Source organism: Convolutriloba macropyga, unplaced genomic scaffold (genome assembly GCF_964194025.1).
Source record: "Convolutriloba macropyga unplaced genomic scaffold, txConMacr16.3 SCAFFOLD_999, whole genome shotgun sequence".
Taxonomy (NCBI): Eukaryota; Metazoa; Xenacoelomorpha; order Acoela; family Convolutidae; genus Convolutriloba; species Convolutriloba macropyga.
Genome location: NW_027451342.1, coordinates 41,712 through 64,648, shown reverse-complemented (window position 1 = coordinate 64,648; position 22,937 = coordinate 41,712). Strand labels below are relative to the sequence as shown.

At 39.3% G+C, this 22,937-nt stretch overlaps 1 protein-coding gene across 1 annotated transcript; it reads right to left on the bottom strand.

Moving 5' to 3' along the window:
- Positions 1-5,946: 5,946 nt before the first annotated feature.
- On the bottom strand, positions 5,947-10,034 carry LOC142356589 (uncharacterized). Its single transcript, XM_075408452.1, has 3 exons — positions 9,306-10,034; positions 8,714-9,172; positions 5,947-8,646 (listed from the first exon to the last, which is right to left on the bottom strand). The coding sequence occupies exons 1-3, from the start codon at positions 10,032-10,034 to the stop codon at positions 5,947-5,949; spliced, it is 3,888 nt and encodes a 1,295-aa protein (XP_075264567.1).
- Positions 10,035-22,937: the final 12,903 nt, after the last annotated feature.

The window sequence follows — 22,937 nt, the reverse complement described above, 5'->3', positions numbered from 1 at the left end:
TAGGAATTAAAGAAATCGAGCTCAAAACTGGTACAAAATATCCGACAAAAGATGGAGACATTTAAAACACTACTAGAATGAAATCCGTGAAATTGATGAAGCAACTGATATTGAGCTGGAAAAAATGAAAAGAATTAAACAACATGTTGGACAGCAGAAGCCCCATATCATTTTTTACTCCTGTTTTAGCAAAAAAAAACATGCAAAGGAGAATTTTTAGATTTAATCTCCGAACTATGCAAATTTTAAGCACTGCAACACTTACCATTCACATAACATAAGAAAACAACGCTACATCAAAATAAGATTCGACATCATTAAACTTCTAAACAACAAATGGTAATACATCGCTGATCATATGAACCAAATTCAACTTACAAATCTAGCAAAAAGAGAACTCCAAAAAGTTTGTTGTGTGATCACCATAAATTTTCGGTGCCAACGGAAACCAATCAAAACTTTAATTGAAAACAAGAACTGAAAAAAAAACAAGCCAGTAGACATAAAAAGAAGTGTAGTTATCTACCTCTACAAGAAAACATTGAACTAAATTGTACCCACTCAGTAACGAAAAACACATCGTCCGAGAAAAAAAATGGGGAAAAAACAAATCATAAGTTTAGTATTCATAACCCGAAAAATACGATGGTTCAGTAAATATTAGGTTGACGCAACAGATCTAAAAGGCAACTTTTCAAATGTAAACTTGTTAGAACTCTTAAGATAATAGAGGACAAAATGACATAGCGATTTGTAAATTCTCAGTAACTGCGAGAAATTTTTCACCTAATGCAATAGAAAAGCGAAGGTGAATCAGTTCCTTGCCTAGAATTGATCCAGTGCAAGAAATCAATACCAGCACTGCCACTAAGTGCCAGAGCAAATATACGTTTGAGTATGGAATTGTCCGCAAAGCAGGAGAGAAGGAAATCACCAACTGCGGTATAGTCGGACATTTGAAACAAAGAAGCGGCAAATCAACAAACAACAAGGGAAACAATGCCCCAGCCGAGTGTGTCACATCATTGCACATCCAAGCCAAAGGAAACGCAGCAAAGATTATGAGAATTGCTGAAATGCAACGCGGAGATACGAAAAGTCCAAGAATGACAAATATGGAACAACGAGATAGAAGCCGAAAAATTCAACTGAGCAACAGTAACTTAATCTTTCGTGAAAAACAAAGTTTTCAACTTGACTACATTGCATCGTTAACTCGCCAAACAGACACTATCTAGTAAGTGTGAATTGGATACGGAACGAAACAAAAATGAATAAACCAAAATCTGGACATAGTCTTTCACGAGCTAATCCGCCATTCGACCATCCATATTACCCAGGTTGAGGTCCAGACCCAAATGGAGCTATGATCAGACATTCCAGACCGAAATTACCTCTGATCAGAATTTACAGACGAAATGACCTCTGATCAGATTTTCCAGACCAAAAAGACTTCCGATCAGACCGTGCCCAGAGTACTGTCCAGACTACCGTGCACTTATGATCAGACTCGAATTAATTGTCCAGGCCATTGTCTATTCAGTGTTAATTCATTATCCAGACTACAAACAGACTATGATCATACCTTTCAGAATAAATTGACCTCTGATCAAACCATTGAGACCGAAGTGGCCTCTGATAAGAGGTACTATACTTAAACACGAACAAGCCTTTAAGTGTCGTAATAATATATGCCTTCCATGAGAACTGATATCTCCAGCAAAAATTTCAGTGAAGTCAATTCCAAACCAAAAGTGGTTTTGATAATAAATTTTTTTAACGAAATTGCTAAATTGAAAACATTGCATGCCATAACTCAAGATTGCTGTCACCATAGATTTACAATTGTTTGTAAAAACATCTGAGTCTACAGTTGCTAATCTTATTTGTAATGTGACCGAACACTTGTTAGCGGTTGGACTTTTTTGTCCTGATTGTTCTGATCAAAAGTAGGGGACTCCAAATGAGTGTCTAGTTAGAATATGTATCCTTTTTCGGCTCGTGACAGAACCATCATCACCTCCTCATTAGAAAAAATAGAAAAAATGCTCAGACTGGAGAGATTTCGACATGGCCTCTAATAGGATTCAAATGCGCTCGAAACGACATCTAATGAGACTCAAGTGAACCATTGTCACCTACACATTAGAGAAAATGTAAAAATGTTGCCCAGACTGAAGTGCGCTCGAATCCGCCTCTCATCAGATATTCCCGACCAAGTGACCACTGATAGGACCTTCCAGACCAAATTGGCCCCTGATCGGACCTAATTCAGACCATGGTCCAGACTATTGTGCACTTGAATAGCTGTCCAGACCCTGACATTTCAGTCTGGGAACGCACGGGTGTGCTTTTGAGTGCGCCTGACCGTAGCTCAATTTGGATCTGAACCTGGACCTGGTTAGGCAAACGGCTCACGAACATTCCGATCCTACATATACTTGCAAAAACATTAGAACTGTAATGGGGATCACAGTTGAAGACAAAGTAATGGTCTCAAGAAGAAAAGAGAAACTGTTATTGTCGTGTCCGCTCATGTCACATATTGACCAAATGAAAATGTAAGAAACCGCCAAATTGGCAATCTGGTCAAAAACAAAGCTGACATCGAGAACAGAGCGAGCAACTTTCTTACATGTATAAAATAAGGTAAAAAACTAAAACATTTAAAAACGAAATTGGAGAACAATTTTCATACCAAGGAATTATTCAAGAGATTAAGGGATCAATAGGAAGTTCTTTTAAAAGCACGCTCTAAAATTTTTTTAGCCAAGAACCATATCGAACCCTAATAACTTACTTCATGTCTATAGCGTAATCAAAATAGTCAAAAGGGCCTTAAGAGTGATCCAATCGACACCAAAATGAAAATTTTTGGCGAAAAGGACCACTAATTACAAGATACCGTAAGAAACATCCCTCAAGTGCAAAAAATCTCATATATCACGATTACCAGAAAACAACACGGAAGGAATACTGAAATTTTTCTTAAAAAAAAACGAGTTTTCGGCAAATTTACCAGCATTAGCAATCCTAAAGAATTCTTGGCCACTGTAGAAAACTATCAGAGGAATTGACCAGAATTTAACGAAAACCTTTGTCCTTTTGTTGGGTTGAAAAAATTTTTCTGTTGCCCGTTACTCTTTAGTCTCCCCCGAAAGCAAGTATAACGTGAAAGGAACAAAATCTAACTCTAAAATCACACCCAAAAACATAAAACAAGTTCTAGGTGCAAAATGTTACAATAGGCTATTTTAACAGAAAAACAATAACATAGATGGAAATTTCAAAGACAAGAGTTGTTTAATTTTGATGAAGACCATAAAACCGAAACAACACCAGAAACAATATAACAATTTAAATTACGAACGATAATTCAGATTCCGAAAAGATGATTAACCGAAAAGTAAGAGAAACTGCAAAACCAAAAAAATCCAAAAAATCCCCCTGGCGAAAATTTAAATATCCTGAACGCGAACAAACACCAAAAATTTCACCCAGAAAAATGTAACAAACGGAGACTCAACACCACCAAAAAAGGTAATTATTTCACAATGAATAGAGATTCATCAAACTGGATAACAGAGACAAAACCATCAAGACATTCGTGCCCAACAAAGAAATCGGATCCGGCCGAGAAAGATAACAAGAGACCAGCAGCTTGAGAAACATACTCCGGCTGGAATTGCACCGACACTCAGGGCCTACAATTCGAATCCTCGAAGGCACTCAAAGTAATTGAACAGCTGGCAACTAGGAGGTGACAAAAGTCTGAAAGTCTTTAACGGAAGTATTGATTTTGTGATAGCAGCCCCTATAAAACGGACAAAAAACCGGGAAATGATTATAATTTCCCAACCCAACAACGAATAGGTGAAACAGCAGCACTCACAAACATTATCTTCCCTTCAATAAACATTAATTCAATCGTTATTGAATTCGAAAATGTACAGCAATAAGTACAGCATTACCGAAACCAACCATTAGAATCAACTCAGGTAGATCAAAACTAATAAGGCTGACCCTAGTTGGACTCCTTTTATAGCCTTAAAGTATAAAGAGTTAGGGCTACTACTTAAAGAGTTAGGCTAAACTAGTTCTCTCTGACTAACCGACTGTGTAAAACACTGAAGATAAACTTCAATTATAACGGTGGTACTAATATACAGCACCGGAGTCATTGGTATACACATAGCGGGACTCGCTAATAGACTGACTAGTCAGGCATGCTAGCGCTATAGAAAAGAGAATAGAGTTTTCTCAGTCTGTGATTGGTGTGGGGAACACACATTCTGTATTTTCGACTGCTGCAATAATAACGGTGTAATGGGGTAATGTAAAACCCAGATTTTAGTCAAACTGGACCTCAGACAATAGACCCAGCAAAAATCATCAATCAGACAGAACGCAGCGCAACCGAAGCACAGCGGTACAAAACGACAATGCGAATAACAAAGTTGAATTGAAAAATTTTTCCAAGAACCAATTAGGCAGAACGAAGAAATTAAAAAAAGCGTCCGCGCTTATAAAAGCTCGACAATGAACACAGGTGGAAACACTGAAACGGAAAGAGAAAACGGCAGGGTTACTAGAATCCTCACAGATATTAGTATTATGGTTGAAAGTACCGAGCCGTGTTCACAGCACAGCCGGTATATGTGAGCAAAATTTAATCGAATGAGATTTTACTGCTATCCGAAATGAAATCCTCCCGCCAACATGATCAAATATGACAGGAGTGTAGAAATATCACAGGAGTGTAGTGCTCCCAGGACAAAACGTGATCCTCTGTCCCATGATTCATCTCTTCCGCCAAGTCACTTCAATGCCCACGTACTTTAATATTGGAGCCACTACAATTTGTATTGACCTTCTTCAACATCAATCTCAAAAACAAAAATAAATATCCCATAAATTGCTCTTGGTTCGACACAGTTATAAAATAAGAAACTTGTAATGTTATCGAGCAATAGTTATCTAATGATTTACTTTTCAATGTGTTTTAACAACTCGTTGGCGCAGCAAGCAAATTCTACCCTACCACAACAACTTAGTATGCCTCAATTTTTTTAGAGGGCTTGGTCATGAAACGGAAACCAAAACTACCAAACAGCGGAACTTTACGACCTTCTGTTCTGGGGTCTGTTCAGTCTGGCCTATGATCTGTTATAGGCTCTTTCCGATCCGGGATATAGTCTGCGCAAGAGATTGTTTGGTCAACTGGTGAAGGGTAATCAAGATCTGGTTGGTCTGGTCAATGCGCAGTTTTCGTTCTGGTCGGTATGTACTCGAATCTAGTACTCGAATCAAGTTTGTCTGGCCAATATCTGTCTTGAATCGCTGAACCAATCCCGGGAAGTAGGCATGAGCAAGTGATTCATAACTAAAAAAAACTGAGAAAAATTTAAAAAGAAACGAAATTAACTTTTTTTACTCAGAATTTTGTACAGTACTGTTTATGCTCTTCGGCCTAAGTCTTGCATACCAAGACAACTTTTCATTAATATTTGTATTTCTGAAAGTCGCAACCATGGTAGCAAATCAACCTCTATAAATACATCATAATTCGCGCCATTGGCACACAAGTTGTGGTTAAAAACGGGAATTCCCTTACTACAAATAATATTGAAAATGAATGTCAAACATTTCTGACTTCTATAATAAAATCAACTTAAATAAATAGCTTCAATGGAAATAGGTTGGGGGAATGGAAATCAGGAAATGAATGGGTTTTGGAGGACGAAAGTGTAGGTGGGGGGAGGAAAATGAGGGTGTGGGGGGATAAAATATAAAGGAACTTGGTTCCTTTACACTCCCGGTAACAAAAGGCAACATTTAAAATGAAAATGTAAACAATAAAATAAAGCACAAAAGTTTTCTTTCTGAAATTGAGTTTTTTTTGTGCGCGTGTGTGTGTGTGTGCGTGTCTGTTTCAATGAACTTGTTTCATTGACCCTCCGGCGCACTTGACAATTGCGGGAATACACGGCTTAGGGTTACTGCTGGTCTCTGTACCATTCCTGTAGACGTCTGGATGTCGAAGCTCCTGGCTATTCCGTCTGAACCTCTGTGTGCTTTCACAATCCTCCCGAGAGGCCAGATGCCTCTGGGTGTAAAGTTCTTGAGCACCCACACAACGTCACCTTCATCCAGCTCCTCATTTGATTTTTGCCACTTCACTCTTTTGTTGAGCTCAGGAACATATTCTTTCAGCAACCTATTCCAGTAGTGATCAGGTAGTGTCTGCGTCAACTTGAAGTCCTTAGTGGAGAACCGCTGGTTGCTGTTCACAAGAGGTTTCAAACACATGTGAGGTCTGCGAAAGAGGAAGTGATTGGGAATAAGTGGTCCCTCATCTGAGATGCTGCAGCCCACATGAGTTAATGGCCTGGAGTTCAAAATTGCCTCGACCTCTGCCACAACTGTCTGGAAAACAGAGAGTGTTAGTTTCCGACTGCCCAGCACTATTAGTAGACTCCTCTTCGCGGTCTGTATCAGCCTCTCCCAGACTCCTCCGAAGTGTGGTGCCAATGGAGGATTTAAAGTCCACTGAATGTTCTGTTGAGCCAATTGCAGTCTGATGTACTCGTTGTCTGGCTTGTAGGTTCTCTGGAACTTCAACTTCATTGCTTGGTTGGCTCCAATGAAGTTTTTGCCATTGTCACTCACAATGAGGTCAGGATATCCACGTCGTGAGACAAATCTGCGAATGGTCATGAGAAGACAATCGGTTGAGAGGTCATGGCACACCTCTAGGTGAACAGCTCTGGTGACCAGGCATGTGAACAAGCAGACGTAGTGCATTTGGGTGCCCTCTCTCTTGTCCTCAATGTAGAAAGGTCCAAACATGTCCATTCCTGTGTTGACGAAGGGGTACTGTTTGTTTACATCTGGAAATCTGAATTCAGGAAGATCGGCCATCTTCGGTCTCACATTGTCTGCCCTCCATCGTCTGCAAATGAAACAGTATTTCCCCAGACTTGGCAGCACTTTTCTCAATCCAATCATCAGGAAGGTCTGTTGCAGGTGAGCCTTCACATGTTCCACGCCCTGATGTCCACAGTGATGGTGCGCCTTTTCAATCAACAACCTTGCAATTCTGCTCCTGCTATGGAGAACGAGGGGATGTTTCGCACTGTAGGTTAAAGGTGCCTTGTTGAGTCTTCCTCCTACCCTCAAGAGTCCGTCGTCATCTAGAAAGGGAGTGAAGGGCATCAGCTTGTCTCCTTTCTCAAGATTGTCTCCCTTCAACAGTGCAGAAATTGTTCCTGAGAACAACTCGTTTTGGGAAATTTTGATGAGGTAGTTCCGTGCCCCGTTCTCATCTGAGGCAAAATTGTCAGTGTTGGAGGTCCCAAGTGATTCGTTTTGTCTTCTTGTTCGGAGTTTTGCCTTGAAGCGTCTTCTTGCCTGGAATAGCATTCTAGTAGAGTTGAGTAGTCGACTCCATGTTGAAAAATTTTCAACCTCATTGACTGGCGTCTGAAGATGTGTCGCTTGTGTAGCGCATATGTGGGGATCACTGTCCTCTGCAAAATTCCAGGAGTCTTGAGGTGTGTTTAGAAAGTCTGGTGGTTGAAGCCACAGATTTGGTATGTCTGATGGGGTGAGGCCTCGTGTGCCGTGGTCAGCAGGATTCATCTTTCCAGGGATGTGTCTCCAATTGTCCGGGTTGGAATTCTCGTGAATTTTGGTCAATCTTTTGGCAATGTACATCTTCTGTCTTTGCTTGGATTGTATCCATCCAATTATAGCAGTGCTATCTGTCCAAAAATGTTTTGAAGTTATGGTTGTTGTCATCTCGCTCTCACAGAACCCAGCCAGCTCTGCTCCAAGTGTTGCTGCTTCCAATTCCAGTTTTGGAATGCTCAACTGCTTGATTGGTGCCACCTTTGTTTTGCTGATCACATATTGTGATGTGCAAGATCCATCGGCGTTGGTTGTCCTCACATAAACTATGGCAGCAATTGCACTCATTGAGGCATCAGTGAATGTGTGAAGTTGATGGGTCCCATTGGTGTTGGGAATCAAGCATCTAGGAATTTGGATTGAAGTCATGCTGTCGAGCTTATCCATCCACTCCTGTAGTTCTTGCTGGTAGCAGTCTGACACAGGTTGATCCCAGTTTCTTCCCTCTTTAATGATTCTTTGGAGAATGCATCTAATTCTGATGGCAAAGGGTGAAATCAGTCCGACTGGGTCGAACAGAGAAGCTGCCATTGAAAGCACCTTTCTTTGAGTCATATGTTGTCCTGTGTAGAGAAGCTTCGGTTTTGCAAACATCAACTTGTCAGTTTTGGGGTCCCACGTCTGACCAAGGATTCTTTGGGCTTTCATTTCAGCCTTGTCTTCTTCCAGTAGGTTTTCTAATGCGGCTGGTCTGTTGCTCAGGAACTTTGTCAGATTAAACCCTCCTGTATGCAAAACAGTTTTGATCTTATCTGCACTTCTGCGGGCCTCCTCTTCACTAGGGTAGGTCTGCATGAAATCATCAATGTAGAACTGCTGCATGATTGATGTGTAGGCCTCTGGGTGTTCTTGTTTGTGGTCATTTGCACACTTCTGCAGAACACAGATCGCACAAGAAGGTGAGCATGTGGCTCCAAAAATGAGTCGATTGTATTTGAAGATCTTTTCACTGCCACCCTATGTCCACAAAAAAACGGAGATAGTCCTGGTCTTGTGGTTGGATGCCAATTTGCATGAACATTGCCTCGATGTCAGCTGTGATTGCCACTGAGTACTGCCTGAAGCGGAGAAGAAGGCCATGCAGGTTGCAGAGTAGATCCGGCCCTGTCAGCAATGCATCATTGAGTGAGATTCCCTTATATTTGGAAGCAGCGTTTGTGACTCTGCGGATTTTGTCTGGTTTTTGTTTGTTGATCACTGGGTGATGGGGAAGGTACCAGACAGAGTGTCTGGAACTGGAGTCAGCAGTTGTGATGTAGTTTTTATCCAAATCTTTTTTGATTGTTTCCTCGTATCGGTCTCTCAAGTTTGTGTCCCTCTCCAGTCTCTGCTGCAGAGCGTGCCACTGAACTTTGGCCATGAAGTAGTTGTTAGGCAGTATGATGTCTTTCTTCCATGAAAGTTCAATCTGGTATCTGTCACCAATGTGTTTTATGGTATCATTGAGGATGGACAGAGCTTCTGTGTCATCTGCAGACTGTCCCTTCAGAAGAACACTGATTGAAGTTCACTCCTTCAATTGTCCAGAAAAGTTGGAGAAGATCTTCATCTGGATCGTCTTGTCGTCTCCTGATATGATTGAAAAGTGTTATGCTTGTGCTGTTTGACTGTCCGACCCTCTTCTGCGTGTACCTCTGAGGAATGGGCCCTGTCAGTGTCCAGCCAAGCAGAGTGTTGACTCCGTATGGGGTGCCAGTGGGTCCTGTTGTGAACTGTCTGGGAACCGTTGCTGTGAATGCATCTGCTCCAATCAGAATTCCGATCCGGTTGTCTCTGATTGTTGGAAATCTTATGTTCTGGAGGTGAGAGTGGTCTCTGCAGATCTCATTCAACTTTTCAATTTGAACTCTGGGCATTCGAAACTCCTCCATTGCTGTTGCGTACACAGGGATTCTGATCACAGGACAACTGCTGCACAAAACTCCTATGCCGATCATGACATCTGCTGTTTTAATTGAGTGTTCACCGTGAAGTGAAGCTAGTGGTAGGGTTATGTCTTTCGGTTGTTGAACTTGAAGTGCATCAGCAACCTTCTTTGTTATTTGAGTGTTGTCACTGCCACTGTCCAACAAAGCGTAGGTTTCAATGCAAAGATCTCTGTTGAAAAGTGTTACTGGTATCGCTTGCAATTGTATCTGCGGTCTGATCCATGAAGTTTCCTGTTGGTTGCTGCAAGTGTAGTTTTGTTGCTGAGTAGTTGCCTGCTGTTGGGCTACAGTGCGTTGATTGCAACTCTGCTGTCTGTCGTTGTTGTTCTGCGCGTTAATCGGCTGAGGGTGAAAACCATTTTTGTTCCAGATGCCCCTGTGAGAAGTGCTGCTATCAGATCCACATTGTCTGTTCATGTTTCCATTCTGTTGGTTGTAGTTTGTACTCGTTTGCTGCCTTGGGTTTTCATTATTAAAGTTACGTCCATAGTTTGACTGGTTTTGGTTTGTTTGGTTTCTGAAGGTATTATGTTGTGAGCTTTGATTCCAGTTCCCACATGGTTGTGCTTTTTGTTGTTGATGCCTTGCATCAGTCCTATGGAGTGTTGAGTGATGGAAGCCATTGCATCTGTCCACAAGGCACCTTGTTTTCGATTGGCAGAGAACCTTTTCTTGAGCTCTTAGACAGTTAGGGCAGAGATTGAACCTCCTCACACAACCCTGTCGGTCATATACTGACTTTTCCAAGTATTCGGGACAACGACCAAGGTTGTGGTTTTGTGAGCAGAGTTGACATGACACATCTGGTGGCCCCCTTCTAGAAAAACTGTTCACTCTGGTTCAGTTGTGGGGAGATGTCCTCGCACGCCTCAGCGTAGGAGTCATTCCAATCAACAAAGTGGGTAAGGTTAGGTTGCAGCAAGCCTTGGCTTCTTGTGTGTTGATTCCATCTGATTATCATGTTAGGGTTCAGTTTGTCTCTGGCCATTCTCAAGACAGCTGACGACTTCAAATCAGCTCCAAAGTTGTGAAGCCTGAATGTTTGTACCAGTCTCCTCAAGAAAGATGAAAAGCTCACGAAAGTGTTTGGTTCGTCCAGTCTGGGTTTCGCCCACTTCTCCAATTGATCCAGGTATGCAGCGACAATGTGCTGTGGTTTGCCAAACTTTCTGGTCAGTTCAGCGATGGCTTCATGGTAGTAGTCCCCATTGTAGGAGTATCCACTTATGGAATCCCTTGCTTTATGTGTTACAGAGTTTTAGAGGTATGTCATTTTTTGGGCGTCTGAGAGGCCACTGTTGTTGTGAATGGTTGCTTTGAAGAAATTGAACCACTGATGCCATTTCAGAGGATCACCTGTGAAATTGTCAATTGAAATCTTGGGCAAACTCAATGTGTTCTGTATCATCAGTGCTTGGTGCTGCATCCAGTCTGGTGTGAAACTCGGAAAGCCATTATATAGATTGTTGTTATAGCCGTTGTTATTTGGTCCATCAGGCCCGCTGAAATTGTTCAGTGGAAGTTGAATAATTTGCGGTGTGTACCTATGGCTTATTGTCGGAGCAGCTTGGTTACTGTTGTGGAAAGAACATGGTTGTTGCAAATGCCCAGCTCTGCCGTCCTCATCCTCATGTCGGTTCCGTCCCTGAACATTGTTCTCTTCTCTCGATCGTTCTTCTGTTCTCAGTGCCCCTGTGAGAAATTCCCGGTTCCTTCCTCTCTCTTCAATGTTCAGAACGGGTTGAGAATTATCAGGGTCTACTGTTTCGGACGAGTCAGCGTTGTTACTTTCCTGATTGTTGCGGCTTGCGAAATGATGTTTCATTGCTCTATTGCGTAAAGGGTACTGTTTTCTTAATAGATTAGGGGAAGGCGCTGCTGATGTGTTTAAAATGGATTCAGTGTCACTTGCATATGTTCTGTGTGCTTTTGCTCTCTGTTTGCATTTCAGCATGGTTATGTTTCTTTCGGCAGATTCATTAGCAAGTGCTGTCAACTCTTCACTTGTTAGCTGTAGCTTCATGAGTTCATTGCAATTTCTGTCTAACTGCTCTTTTTGAGATCTCAAGAGTTCCAAAGTTTCACGTAGTATGCTTAGACCTTCGTTACTATTGCTTTGTTCTTCGAAGAGGTCTTTTACTGCGTTCCACTCTATCACTTTCAACTGAAGTTGTTGCGTTAGGCTGTTCTTTGCTGCTGATGATGCTTTGGACTTGTTTGGCATATTGAATGTTTTAGAAGACTTTTCTTATTTTACAAAGTTTATACTGCACTTTTACTGCACTAAGTTTCCTTGTAACAGCCCTATCTTATCTTTTGTTTTGTTAAAACCTATTATCTAAATGAGGCTGTTTTTTTGCCTAATGTTCGTTTGCTATGTTTTTTGCTTGTCGCTATCACTAATCAGTGATATTTGATACAAATGTGATGCTAATCAGAAGCTGGATAGAGTTAATCCTTTTCACTAATCAGTGAAATTATTACAAACTTAGATAAATGTGATGTTTATTTCGTTGCCTTTTTGTTTTTCGAGCGCGACTGAAAGAACCCTAACCTGTGGTGGCTAACCTTTGACTATTGTGTGTGTCTACTGACACTGGTGGGGGGATAACTTCACGTTCCTATAAACCTTAAGGTAGCAAGGGCATACCAGGCCTTGCAACTAATCCTAAGTTAATGTGTGTGTTAGTGGTGCTTTCAAATTTCACCTAGAGGAGGACCTACTCCATTCAGAACTAATGCGGAAAGATACTATGTTGATCCAACGATAACTAGACGCCTATTAAAATCCAACTTTCGAAATGAAGACTTTCAATTCTGCAAGTAAGGCTAGCCCATCTGTCGTGACTAGGCATCCCACGCAAGCATCCTTCTCAGGAGAACTCTCAAATCAGTCTTCACTTCTAGAGCCAGAATAAAAATCAGTTGGATCTTTTGTGATTGTGATGTTTTTGATTAAAACATGTGAAGTTATCAAACCAGAGTTTAAATGTGCTAAGTGTCAAATGTCTAAGTTCCCCCTATAAAATCAAAAATTCCCCAGTCTGAGTCGAGCAAGTTTCAAAGGTCCTTTTTTGACCCTAGGATACGCCAGAAATGTTTATGCTCTTCGGCCTAAGTCTTGCATACCAAGACAACTTTTCATTAATATTTGTATTTCCGAAAATCGCAACCATGGTAGCAAATCAACCTCTATAAATACTTCATAATTCGCGCCATTGGCACACAAGTTGTGGTTAAAAACGGGAATTCCCTTACTATAAATAATATTGAAAATGAATGTCAAACACTTCTGACTTCTTCAATAAAATCAACTTAAATAAATAGCTTCAATGGAAATAGGTTGGGGGAATGGAAATCAGGAAATGAATGGGTTTTGGAGGACGAAAGTGTTGGTGGGGGGAGGAAAATGAGGGTGTGGGGGGATAAAATATAAAGGAACTTGGTTCCTTTACAAGTACGGCTTGTTTTTAATATTAAAGAAGAGTGAGAATTGGATAATATCCACGAAGATTTTGTTTCAAATTCTGACGAACCGTTTTCAACAGTTTCTCGTCGACAATTAAAAGAAATGTCTACACCTGTTTTTAGAATTTAAATAGAAACCTCTGAATAAATATTGTTGACATCGTGGAAATCTTTCTCTTCTATTTTTTTCTGTAAAATAAAAATAATTTTTTAAATCAAAATTTTGAAATTTTTAGCGCATTGGTTTTCAACACTCTGTCTTCAGAATTGGTCGTTGTAATGAAACCCAAGATGAGTACCATAACCAAATTGAGCTATGATCAGACTATCCAGACTGAAATGACCTCTGATCAGACTTTCAAGCCATATTGACCTCTGATTAGACTTTTCAGACAAAACGACCTGTAATCAAGTTTTCCAGGCCAAGATAACCTCTGATCAGACGGTATCCAGACTATGGTCTAGACTATAGTGCGCTTATGATCAGATTCAAATTCAGACCATTGTCCAGACAATACGCAGAATATAATCAGACCATTCAGAGCGACCTGACCTCTGTTCAGACTTTCCAGACCAACGTAACTTCTGATCAAAGACTATACTTAAACACGCACGAGACTTTAATTATCGATATAAAATATGCATTTCATAAAAACCGATGTCTCCAGCAGAGAATTCAATGGTGTCAATTCAAAATCGAAAGTGTTTTTATGAAACAAAAGATTTAAAGAAAATTTTAAATTGACAAATTTTCATGCGATTGCTTATATTTGCTGGCAATACAGATGAAATTTGACAGTTTTTTAAAACATACGTCTGAATCTTCAGTTGCTATTCTTTTTCCGGAAACCGACCACTTGTTAGCGGCTGAACCATTTTGTTTGGCAAGGGACTCTAAATAAGTCTCTGATCAGAAGCTATTATCACTTAGTCATTGAACAAAAAGCAATAAAAGCTCAAACCCAATTGCACTCAAAACGGCCTCTGATCAGACTCAAGTGCCCTTGAATCCGCATCTGATCACATTTTCCAGACCGAAGTGACCTCTGATCAGACTGTCCAGACCGAAGTGACCTCTGATCAGAACTTCCAGACCAAATTGACTTCTGATTACACCTAAATCAGACCATGGCCCAGACCATTGGTCTGTGAACACACGGGTGTGCTTTCGAGTGGGTGTAATTATAGCTCAATTTGGGCCTGGACCTCAATCGGGTTACCTTTTAAATTGCATCAAATATTGTAGAGTAAGCCACATAAGATTTCTAAGTTCAAAGACATTGAAAATTTTTACAACATTCAAAACGTTTTCATCACTTAAAGGTCATAAAAGTCTACAAAAGTGGCAAAATTTGCACTATTTAGCATTAAAAACTTTTCAGACCGACTGATTGTTTTTGGGACGCAATTTCGAGTATCTAGAAGTCTTTAGCCAGAGTTTTAAGAAAAACACCTGGATTACGAAATCTTTGTTCAGCATTTTTCAAAGTTTTTCTCGAGAAAGAACTTTTGTTGCTGAGTTTTCCTCGGGAATCTTTTCTTCTGAAATTGTTCCAAAATTTCTCACGAGCAGAAATAAATTTGCAATTTTAAAAAACAATTGCATGAGACGGTGAAAAAAAAAACTTCTGGCTGAGAGATGTACAGCGTTCTTCGATTGTAGATTTTTTTCACTTCGGAACAAATTAGAATTCATCACGCTCCATTAAAGTACAATTGCGTGCCCTCAGAAGTTTGTAGAACTTGGTCAAATTGAACCAGCATAAATGACAATTTGATGACGTAGTCTCTTATCAGCAAGTTGTACAAAAACTTGAATGCAAGAAAATGCAAGAAAGGAAAGAAATGCATGAAAGCCAGCAAAAAACTCAAAATTGCGGAAAAAATTATATTACAGTTGCGATAATTTGCTTTCCAGTATTGTGGATCATGTCAATCTATTGCCACAGCAACACCATTTCCAATGTTTATTAACTTTTGATGTTGGAGCAAAATTTTGGGAATAGGAAGGTCAGGTGATCAAAATCGGTCTACATAAATGTCGGTTCTTTTTTGTTCCAATTCTCTGTTCTAGTTGAAAAACTGATGTGCCAAAATCCAACGAAGAGCCTCTCATTTGTCAAAAAGGACTCACACAGCCGCCTCAAAGGAGATCTCAGGGAAAACATGACCATTCAGGATGAAGTCGATGATAACATTTAAGGTCAACAAAATTCCAGTAGAACACAGCTCGCACGTTTGCAATCGCTGTGATCGACAAAATCATGCGGCTAGTTGAGCGGAACCCTAATCCAGCTCTTCGGCTACCTTTGTTTCCAAAATGTTTTAATACTGTTCTTAATTATCGAATGCGCGTCGTATTTTTCGAGAACGACAAAAAAATCTTTTTGTAAATCTGGGACCGGGGATATAATGAGTGGTTATGTCATTTCATGTGAACGCCTGGTTGATAAAATCATTCGCAATAATCGCGAGAATGCCTCGAAATACGCGATCATGTCGGCATGCTTGGGTTTCATTTGCGGCGTTGTGTGGCTTTGCCCTGTCAGCTACTGTTGAGAGGAAGAAAAAGCAAAATGCTCAAAAATGCAGCTTGGTTAGAATAAACTTCTTCCTTCGGCTTTTGAGTCCTTTCAGGGATATTGGAGACTTGTTGTGCTCTAATACAGTAAACCAATCTTGCTGATATTAGATGTTAGCAGCCCACTGGTTTTCACATGTTTTAAAAAGATATAAAACAAGAAAATTTAAAAGAGGAGTCTTCTATGTCGCCCAGCCATGGGGGACAATCAATAGTGATGTGTTTGTGTCTTAACTAATGTGCGAGTGGCTCAAATTTATTTTTTGTGATCTTCTGGGCCGTAAACGAGTGCTGGGAACGATTTTGAAGCGACAAAAGGATAGAAAAACCTCAAAATGATTTTGATTGAAGGTAGCGTGAGTAATCTCATTGTTGATTCAAAGTCAACTGTTTATAATTACAAGGATGGGTTGTGCACCAAGATTTCAAAGTTTCGTTAGTTAAATCTTCTGAATTTAACGAAATTTCGAAATTAGAGTGCATCGTTTTGAAAGGTAAGCAGTAAGGTATAAATACAGGAAGATCGGGGAAGATCTTTTAAGATCCATTCGGCAGAGGGGGATCCCAGATCCCTTAGGGGAGATCTTTCGAGATCCTTTCGGCAGTGGGGGATCCCTGATCCCTTAGGGGAGATCTTTTATGTTAAAAAATGGTAATTGCGCTACATGTACTTGTCTGGCGGCTTATTGCTGCTATATATATATATATATATATATATATATATATATATATATATATATAAATATTTCGCGAGTGTTAGAGAGGGGAGATAAAAACCCATGTAACCTTCACGTTAAAAGAGTGGTATTTTCGCTACATGTATTTGTGTGAATATACTTTGGTTGGAAACTCAAGTGGTCAATCATAGGAGGTAAGATTAGGATTCATTTCGCCCGAATAATATTTGATGAAAAGGATGGCCAAAACGATAGCAACCATGGATCTAAAAAATGTTTTTACCTGGAGATTCAGAACAATTATTCAAAGTACGGTGTAAATATTGTGTATTTTTTAGCTGCTTGTCAATACCTTGATCCTGATATAGATTTGGAGGCAACATTGAAGCTGACACCGATTGGCGGTCTAATTGGAATTGATAATTCGTCGCTGGACAACTACTTCAAATCTTTCAAAATGTTTCGACTTCGTGCAATACTCCACGACACAACGGTTTTATAGCAGAGTACAGTCATAAAGGCCCTGGATACTCCTATGTGTTACCTTGTTCAATTACAATGGAGTTTTTGGGTCATATCAGTGGATTGGCTTTTTGTTTGTTTGTGAAGACGTTCAAGAACAATTTGTTCACTTTGTTGGAACGCTGAAACAAGAAATAGTGATATTAGACTTTGAAGGTTTTCGTTGCTGGTTTTATAAAAAAAAGAGCAATGGCTTTGTTCAAATAATTACTCAGACACAATTTTTCCCCAGCCAGTTTCCTACAACTTACTTTCCGCTAGTGACAGGAGATCTTATAAGTGGGTTACAAAGTTTTTTACATGGTTTGTCTTGTAACAGCGCCATCTATCCCCTCCGGATTATATCACAAATTTTTTGTCGCTATTGAACTTCGGTTTCCGTTAGGGAAATTTTATGCGAAAGCGAAAGAGAAAACAGAAACACTTCAAATTCTCTTGAAGAAAGAGGTAATAGGTTTGGAAACACTTCCACGTCCAAAAATTGAAGATATTAAATCGCCAATTGACAATATTACTTGCACTCTCCACTCTTTCAACCTACTAGAAAACCAAAAGAGGAACCATTGTGCTACACGTGTACAGTTGTATTTCCATTGGATCTCCCTGCAATCCTATGACCCGTCGAGTGGACAAGGCAACTCCCTCAGTTCTTCAAGTGAATATATCTCCAAGTTTGACAGTATGCAGTTAAATAACGAATGATAATCAGTTGAATTTGACTTTATTAAAAGAAGAGAACATAGAATCACGGGGACAGAATATTCTGCGAAAACAACAGATTCTCTGCAACACTAAAGGAGTTGAGAAGCTGCGAAATATCTTTCTTTACTTAAATTTTTTCAAAAGATTCATGTCGCTACAACAGAAAATGAGAAAACTGAAACTAATCCCTCTACCTACGCCCAAGTGACCAGAACCAGTTCAATTACCTCTGAACGATGACAATCTCCCTGATAAAATTAAAGTGTTGATCTGTGAAGGCAACATAGAGTCTATTGTCTACTAAGGAAGTGGTTACGACATGCAAGCAAACTATAAACTGACTTAGAAAAAGACGACAAAGACTCTAGATAAACTACTTATGAATTCTTTTGGATTGAAAGAGGGACTGACAAAAAAGTCTTAAAGATGAGTGTTAAAGATGACCAGATAAATTCCGTTAATGGAGGGGATTTGAATGCTTTAGTTTTTGATGAGGAAAATCAAGAGAGGCGTTCGTGGAAATTTTTTAATTCTCGGCTACCACGTTCCAAAGTTGTTTATTTTACTCAAATTTTAATGATACTTTTTCTTATTGTAGTGTATTTAACCAAGCTTGTGTTTGCCCAACTTGATTGTGAAGAATCAACATTTCGGTTTTCATTGCTTTCGTGCACAGTTGGCTACGCTCTTACAAATCCAAAGCCATGAACAAATTTTTATCTTATAGCCATAGGCTTTTTATAGCTGTTTGTGGTCCATCGTGTTGTGGCGAAACAGAACTTATATTTCAAATGTTATTGAGAAGCACTTTCTATCCAAACTTTAGTCCTATTTAACATTTCTATCAACACGAGCAGCCAAAATTCAGCACAAGAGAGCGTAAAGTGAACATTTTTTTACAAAATTTTTCTGGATTTGAATTCAATTCTCAACTGGAAAACTGGATGCTTGTGTTTGACGACTCGTGTGAAGAAACTTTCAATGACAAAGATTTTTCAAGACTTGCAGCTGCCGGACGCCATAGAAACTTTAGTGTGATTTATTTTAAGCATAACTTATTTCAACAGAGTAAATTGTCGCGAACAGTTGATCTCAAGACAACACATATCATTTTTTTCAAATCACCGAGAGACATACACTAATTCACTTAGGTTGGAAAACAGTTGTACAATTCAAATTTTTCGAAGGAAAGCTAAGAACTTGCAACAAAACAAACTTTTGGACACTTACTTTTTGACTTAGATCCGAAAACATCAAATTCCTTGCGTTATTGTTCAAATATTGTACAAACAGGTCCAGCAATTTTATATCTACCTTCCTCCAAAGCGGTAATCACTACTTTGACAAATGAGAGAGAAAGAAATATGTATGCTAAAGCAAATGCTCGAGTTGCCCAAAATCAATTTCAAAAAATTACTCAAATAAGCACTAAATAGCCTTATAACCTTTCTCTTTGAGTGTTTGCTGATTGTGATCAATGGCAGTGTTCCAGTGAACAAGCGGTTACTTAAAAATCAGTAGAAATCATTTCAACAATTATTATCAAAGGAAACAAGAATGAAGAAAAAGCGAATTGATTTAGCCAAGAAACCAGAATTCATCAGAGCGTTGGGATTGTCGTGCTATATTTTCTTGAAAGTCGAATGATGCATGCAGAAGATTTTGTTTTGATCCCAAAAAAATTTTTGATTTAAAAAAACCACACCAAGGCAGAAATATTTGATAATCCAATGTTTCAGCAAAAACAACTCAGTTAGCACTCCCACAAAGGACTAATTCCAATTTTGAACGAAACAACGAGAGAAAAGTAAAACTTGCAGACACTAACACTGATAGGTCGATCAAGAGAAGAAAGAGTAGCGGTGATGCAACAAGTTATGCAGACGATGTAAAAACCGAATCATTTTTAGTGATGACAGCGAAAAGGAGCGAATAATGAAAAAGGAGGTGTTCAGCATTTGACTTAATAATGTTAGAACTGAAACTAGTGGATGAAAACAAAACCAAAAAGACAGCAATTATCCTAAACAAAAATTGCAAGTCAAATAGTGTTTCTACTAGTAAAGAGACTAACATTCTCCATATTGGCGATGAGCCTCAAGGAACAGAGGTCACAAGCTTTCTGTTCAATTTACATCAACCCACAAAAAAATGACTCGTCAAAGTATTTGATATATCAGCCGACTAGGTGTATAAGAAGAAAGACGATCTGAACCAAAGGAAAAAATTGCAAAGCCAAGCTCTGATGAAAGTTAAGAAATGACTGCGGAAGTGACGCGTAGAAAAGATTGGGAATTCTTTTGACGAAGTGCGGAAACTGGACAAGCTCTGCTTAAACGGTCCTGCGTCATTTGGAAGCGCAAAGAGATTGCGAAATTTGAGTAAATTATCAATGAAAAAAATAATATTTATCTGGAAACGAAACCATTTTTCACCAAAAACCATTCGCGTCGCCTCAGGTTTCCAAGTCTTAAAATTGTTGTTAACGACATGAATGAGATCTAGTCCGTGGATCTAGCATTTGCTCATAAACTTGCAAAAATCAACCGTTGTGTAAAATATCCGCTTGTGGCTGTTGACTGCTTGTCAAGGTATCTCAGGTTTGAGCCACTGACAACGAAATATGCCACAAAGACAGCACAGGCCTTCTAAAAGATTATCAAGCATAAAAAACTGAGAAAATTCGGGTTGATGATGATACAGAGTTCCTAGGTGCCTTCAAAGCCCTATGCACTGAACGCGGATTTCATTTATACAGTACGTTAAGTGAGAAAAAGTCTGCTTTTGCGGAACGAAATATACGCTCGCAGAGAAATATAATCCACAGATAATTAGAAGAAAAGCGGAATTATTCATATCTGGACAAATTGGATGCGTTTATTGAAACGATCAATTCATCAATTCTAGAGTAAATTGAACAATAAAACTCCCCATGAACAAAGTCAAAAAGGAAGACGTTCCAAGGCTTGTGTCTTCCACTGCAAATACAATAAATTCTCAAAAAGCCAAATTTTTTTTTGGTGATTTTGTGCAAATAGTGAAAAAAGAGGAGACGTTCGGGAGGGGCTACGAACAGTTGTTTACTGACGACGTTTTTGAAATTTTTTCTATCCCAACATTGCCTCCTCCCACGTATTCTCTTATTGATGCGGATAGGGAAGTTATCCAGGGTACATTCTATCAACCCGAACTTCAAATAGTACGGGGTATCCTCTAAAAATTGGAAGTAAACGATTCGAAGACGAATGTTCGGTACATGTTATTTCTAGCACTTCTAAAGAGATCTTTGATCAAAACACAATAGCTTCGTTCAGAAATCTTTCAACGATGAAATTCAACTATCTGGGCACTGGAGGCTATCTCTTAGTAAACTTTTTTCCGACCAAAGTTCAGCATGTTGTGAATGGAGATTTGATAGAATATAGTCTTAAGGGTTACGAGGACTCACAAAGAATCTCATCTGATGCCAAGGTTGTTTCTCGAACTTATAGTGGAGAAAAACTCTCTTTCATGACTGGAAACTTTGACACTGTTGCTCAACGTCTATTTACTATCAAGCGAACAGTTGGACTACCCAATTTTTTCTTTCGCGAAATCAAGAGTACTGGAAAATACAAAACACTTTCTGATAAAAATGAGGGAATCACTTTTCCTATTGAAGAAATACCAAGTAATGTGGGTTTTACAGGAATTCCAGATAAGCATGATTAGCATATTGGGTAAAACATGAATACAGCTACATCGAATCATTTAATGAACAGCTATGAGACAAAATTTTATTATGGTGAATTCTCTGCTTATCTGCGCGGGGAGGCACTTAATATTCATTTACACAAACATCATTGAATATCAGTTTGTTGGTGACGCTAAGGCGCCGTTATTACGTGTCATTGATTAAAAACAACGTCTGAAAAACTGTAGCGTGTGTGAACTTCAATCAAAAATACTTTCAAATACGATTCAATCAAGTTCCATAGAGCTACTTACCGAAACAGGTCAATTGGTCACCTTTTCAGGGACTGGTGAAGTGATGTTGATGATACAGTTCAATAAATCTGGTGAGTAAAATAATGGAATAGTACTACACCAATCAAGCATCTTCGTTGATTTACTTTTCTGGACACTAAAGACAAAGAGGGAGCGGCTTAGGAGCTCTAGCAAGTGGCATAGTTTGAATTGCCTTACCACTGCACGAAAATTAATTCTATCAGCAGCAAAAACAATCGAAAAAGAATTTCTCCTACAAAGTGTACAAGAATTAATGGATGTTGTCAGCAAAAAAAAAATCAGCGAAGCAGGCGCTGAAGAACACTATCTCAAATACAGTCAAAAAGCAAACAGGAGGCTCCTTAACACTGCGAATGAAACGACAAACCCGAATGAATTGGAGACGGTCTAAACGTTCTGGTTCAAAACCTAGAAGAAATACCATTATGAGAAAGACAGTCGTTTCAAAATACGAACAGCGAAAAAGAAGTCGATCGGATTTCCAGAATAGAGTTAAAGATGATCAGTAATATGTTACCAACAGAGGCAATTTATAGTTTCCTGAATTTTTTTGAATAACCAGAACTTCTTGTAACGTTTGATGTTAGTTTTTGTCAGACAGTAGGGTCAATTTACAGCCCTGACGGACCCACGCTTGAATATGAGGTTGCTGGAGACAGAAATAGTTTTATTGACCTACAAAAAATCTTACTGGAAATCAAATGCAAGATAGTTCAAGCTTCTGAGGCCAATTTGAAATATGATGCTGGAGCTGCAGCAGACGTAAAAGAAGCAGACGCCCCTTATTTCTACAATAATGTTTCAAATTCGCTCTTTTCTGACTGCAGAGTATCTGCCAACGGATTAAAACTTTCAAATGCAAATGGAAGTTATGCTCACAAAATTTTCATTGAAACCGAATTTTCTCACAAGAAAAACTCAAAAGCAATCTGGTTGGCATGCCAAAGTTATTCATACGAAGAGAACCCCGGTGCGAATCCGAAAGCTGAAGTTAACAGACAAAAAACTTTGGTTAGACAATCTAACAAATGTACTTTTTATGGAAGAGTAGTTGTATATTTTTTTACTTGCGATCGACATCTTTTGAGTGGTGTGACGCTGCAAAATTTTTTTCGACGGTCAGTAGATCATTTTGTCACAATTTTGGGCGATGCTGCAGAATCCCACAAAGTAAAAATTATAGAAGCTAATTTCTATGTTTCTATGTCACAAAAATGACGTTGAACGATGACGTGGTTTCTATGATTGGAAAAACTTTACAATAAAGTCCAGCGTTCTATCCGTATTTGGAGACCAAAACTAAAATTTTCTTGCTTCCACTGGCTTGCTAAGCTAGAAACAAGAGGATGTATTCAGCAGGCA

Coding starts and splice junctions, on each gene's coding strand:
- LOC142356589 (XM_075408452.1), bottom strand. CDS start 10,034: ATGAACAGACAATGTGGATCTGATAGCAGCACTTCTCACAGGGGCATC. Junction 9,173..9,305: donor AGAGGTACACGCAGAAGAGG/GTCGGACAGTCA, acceptor GTTCTTCTGAAG/GGACAGTCTGCAGATGACAC. Junction 8,647..8,713: donor CAATCACAGCTGACATCGAG/GCAATGTTCATG, acceptor TTGTGGACATAG/GGTGGCAGTGAAAAGATCTT.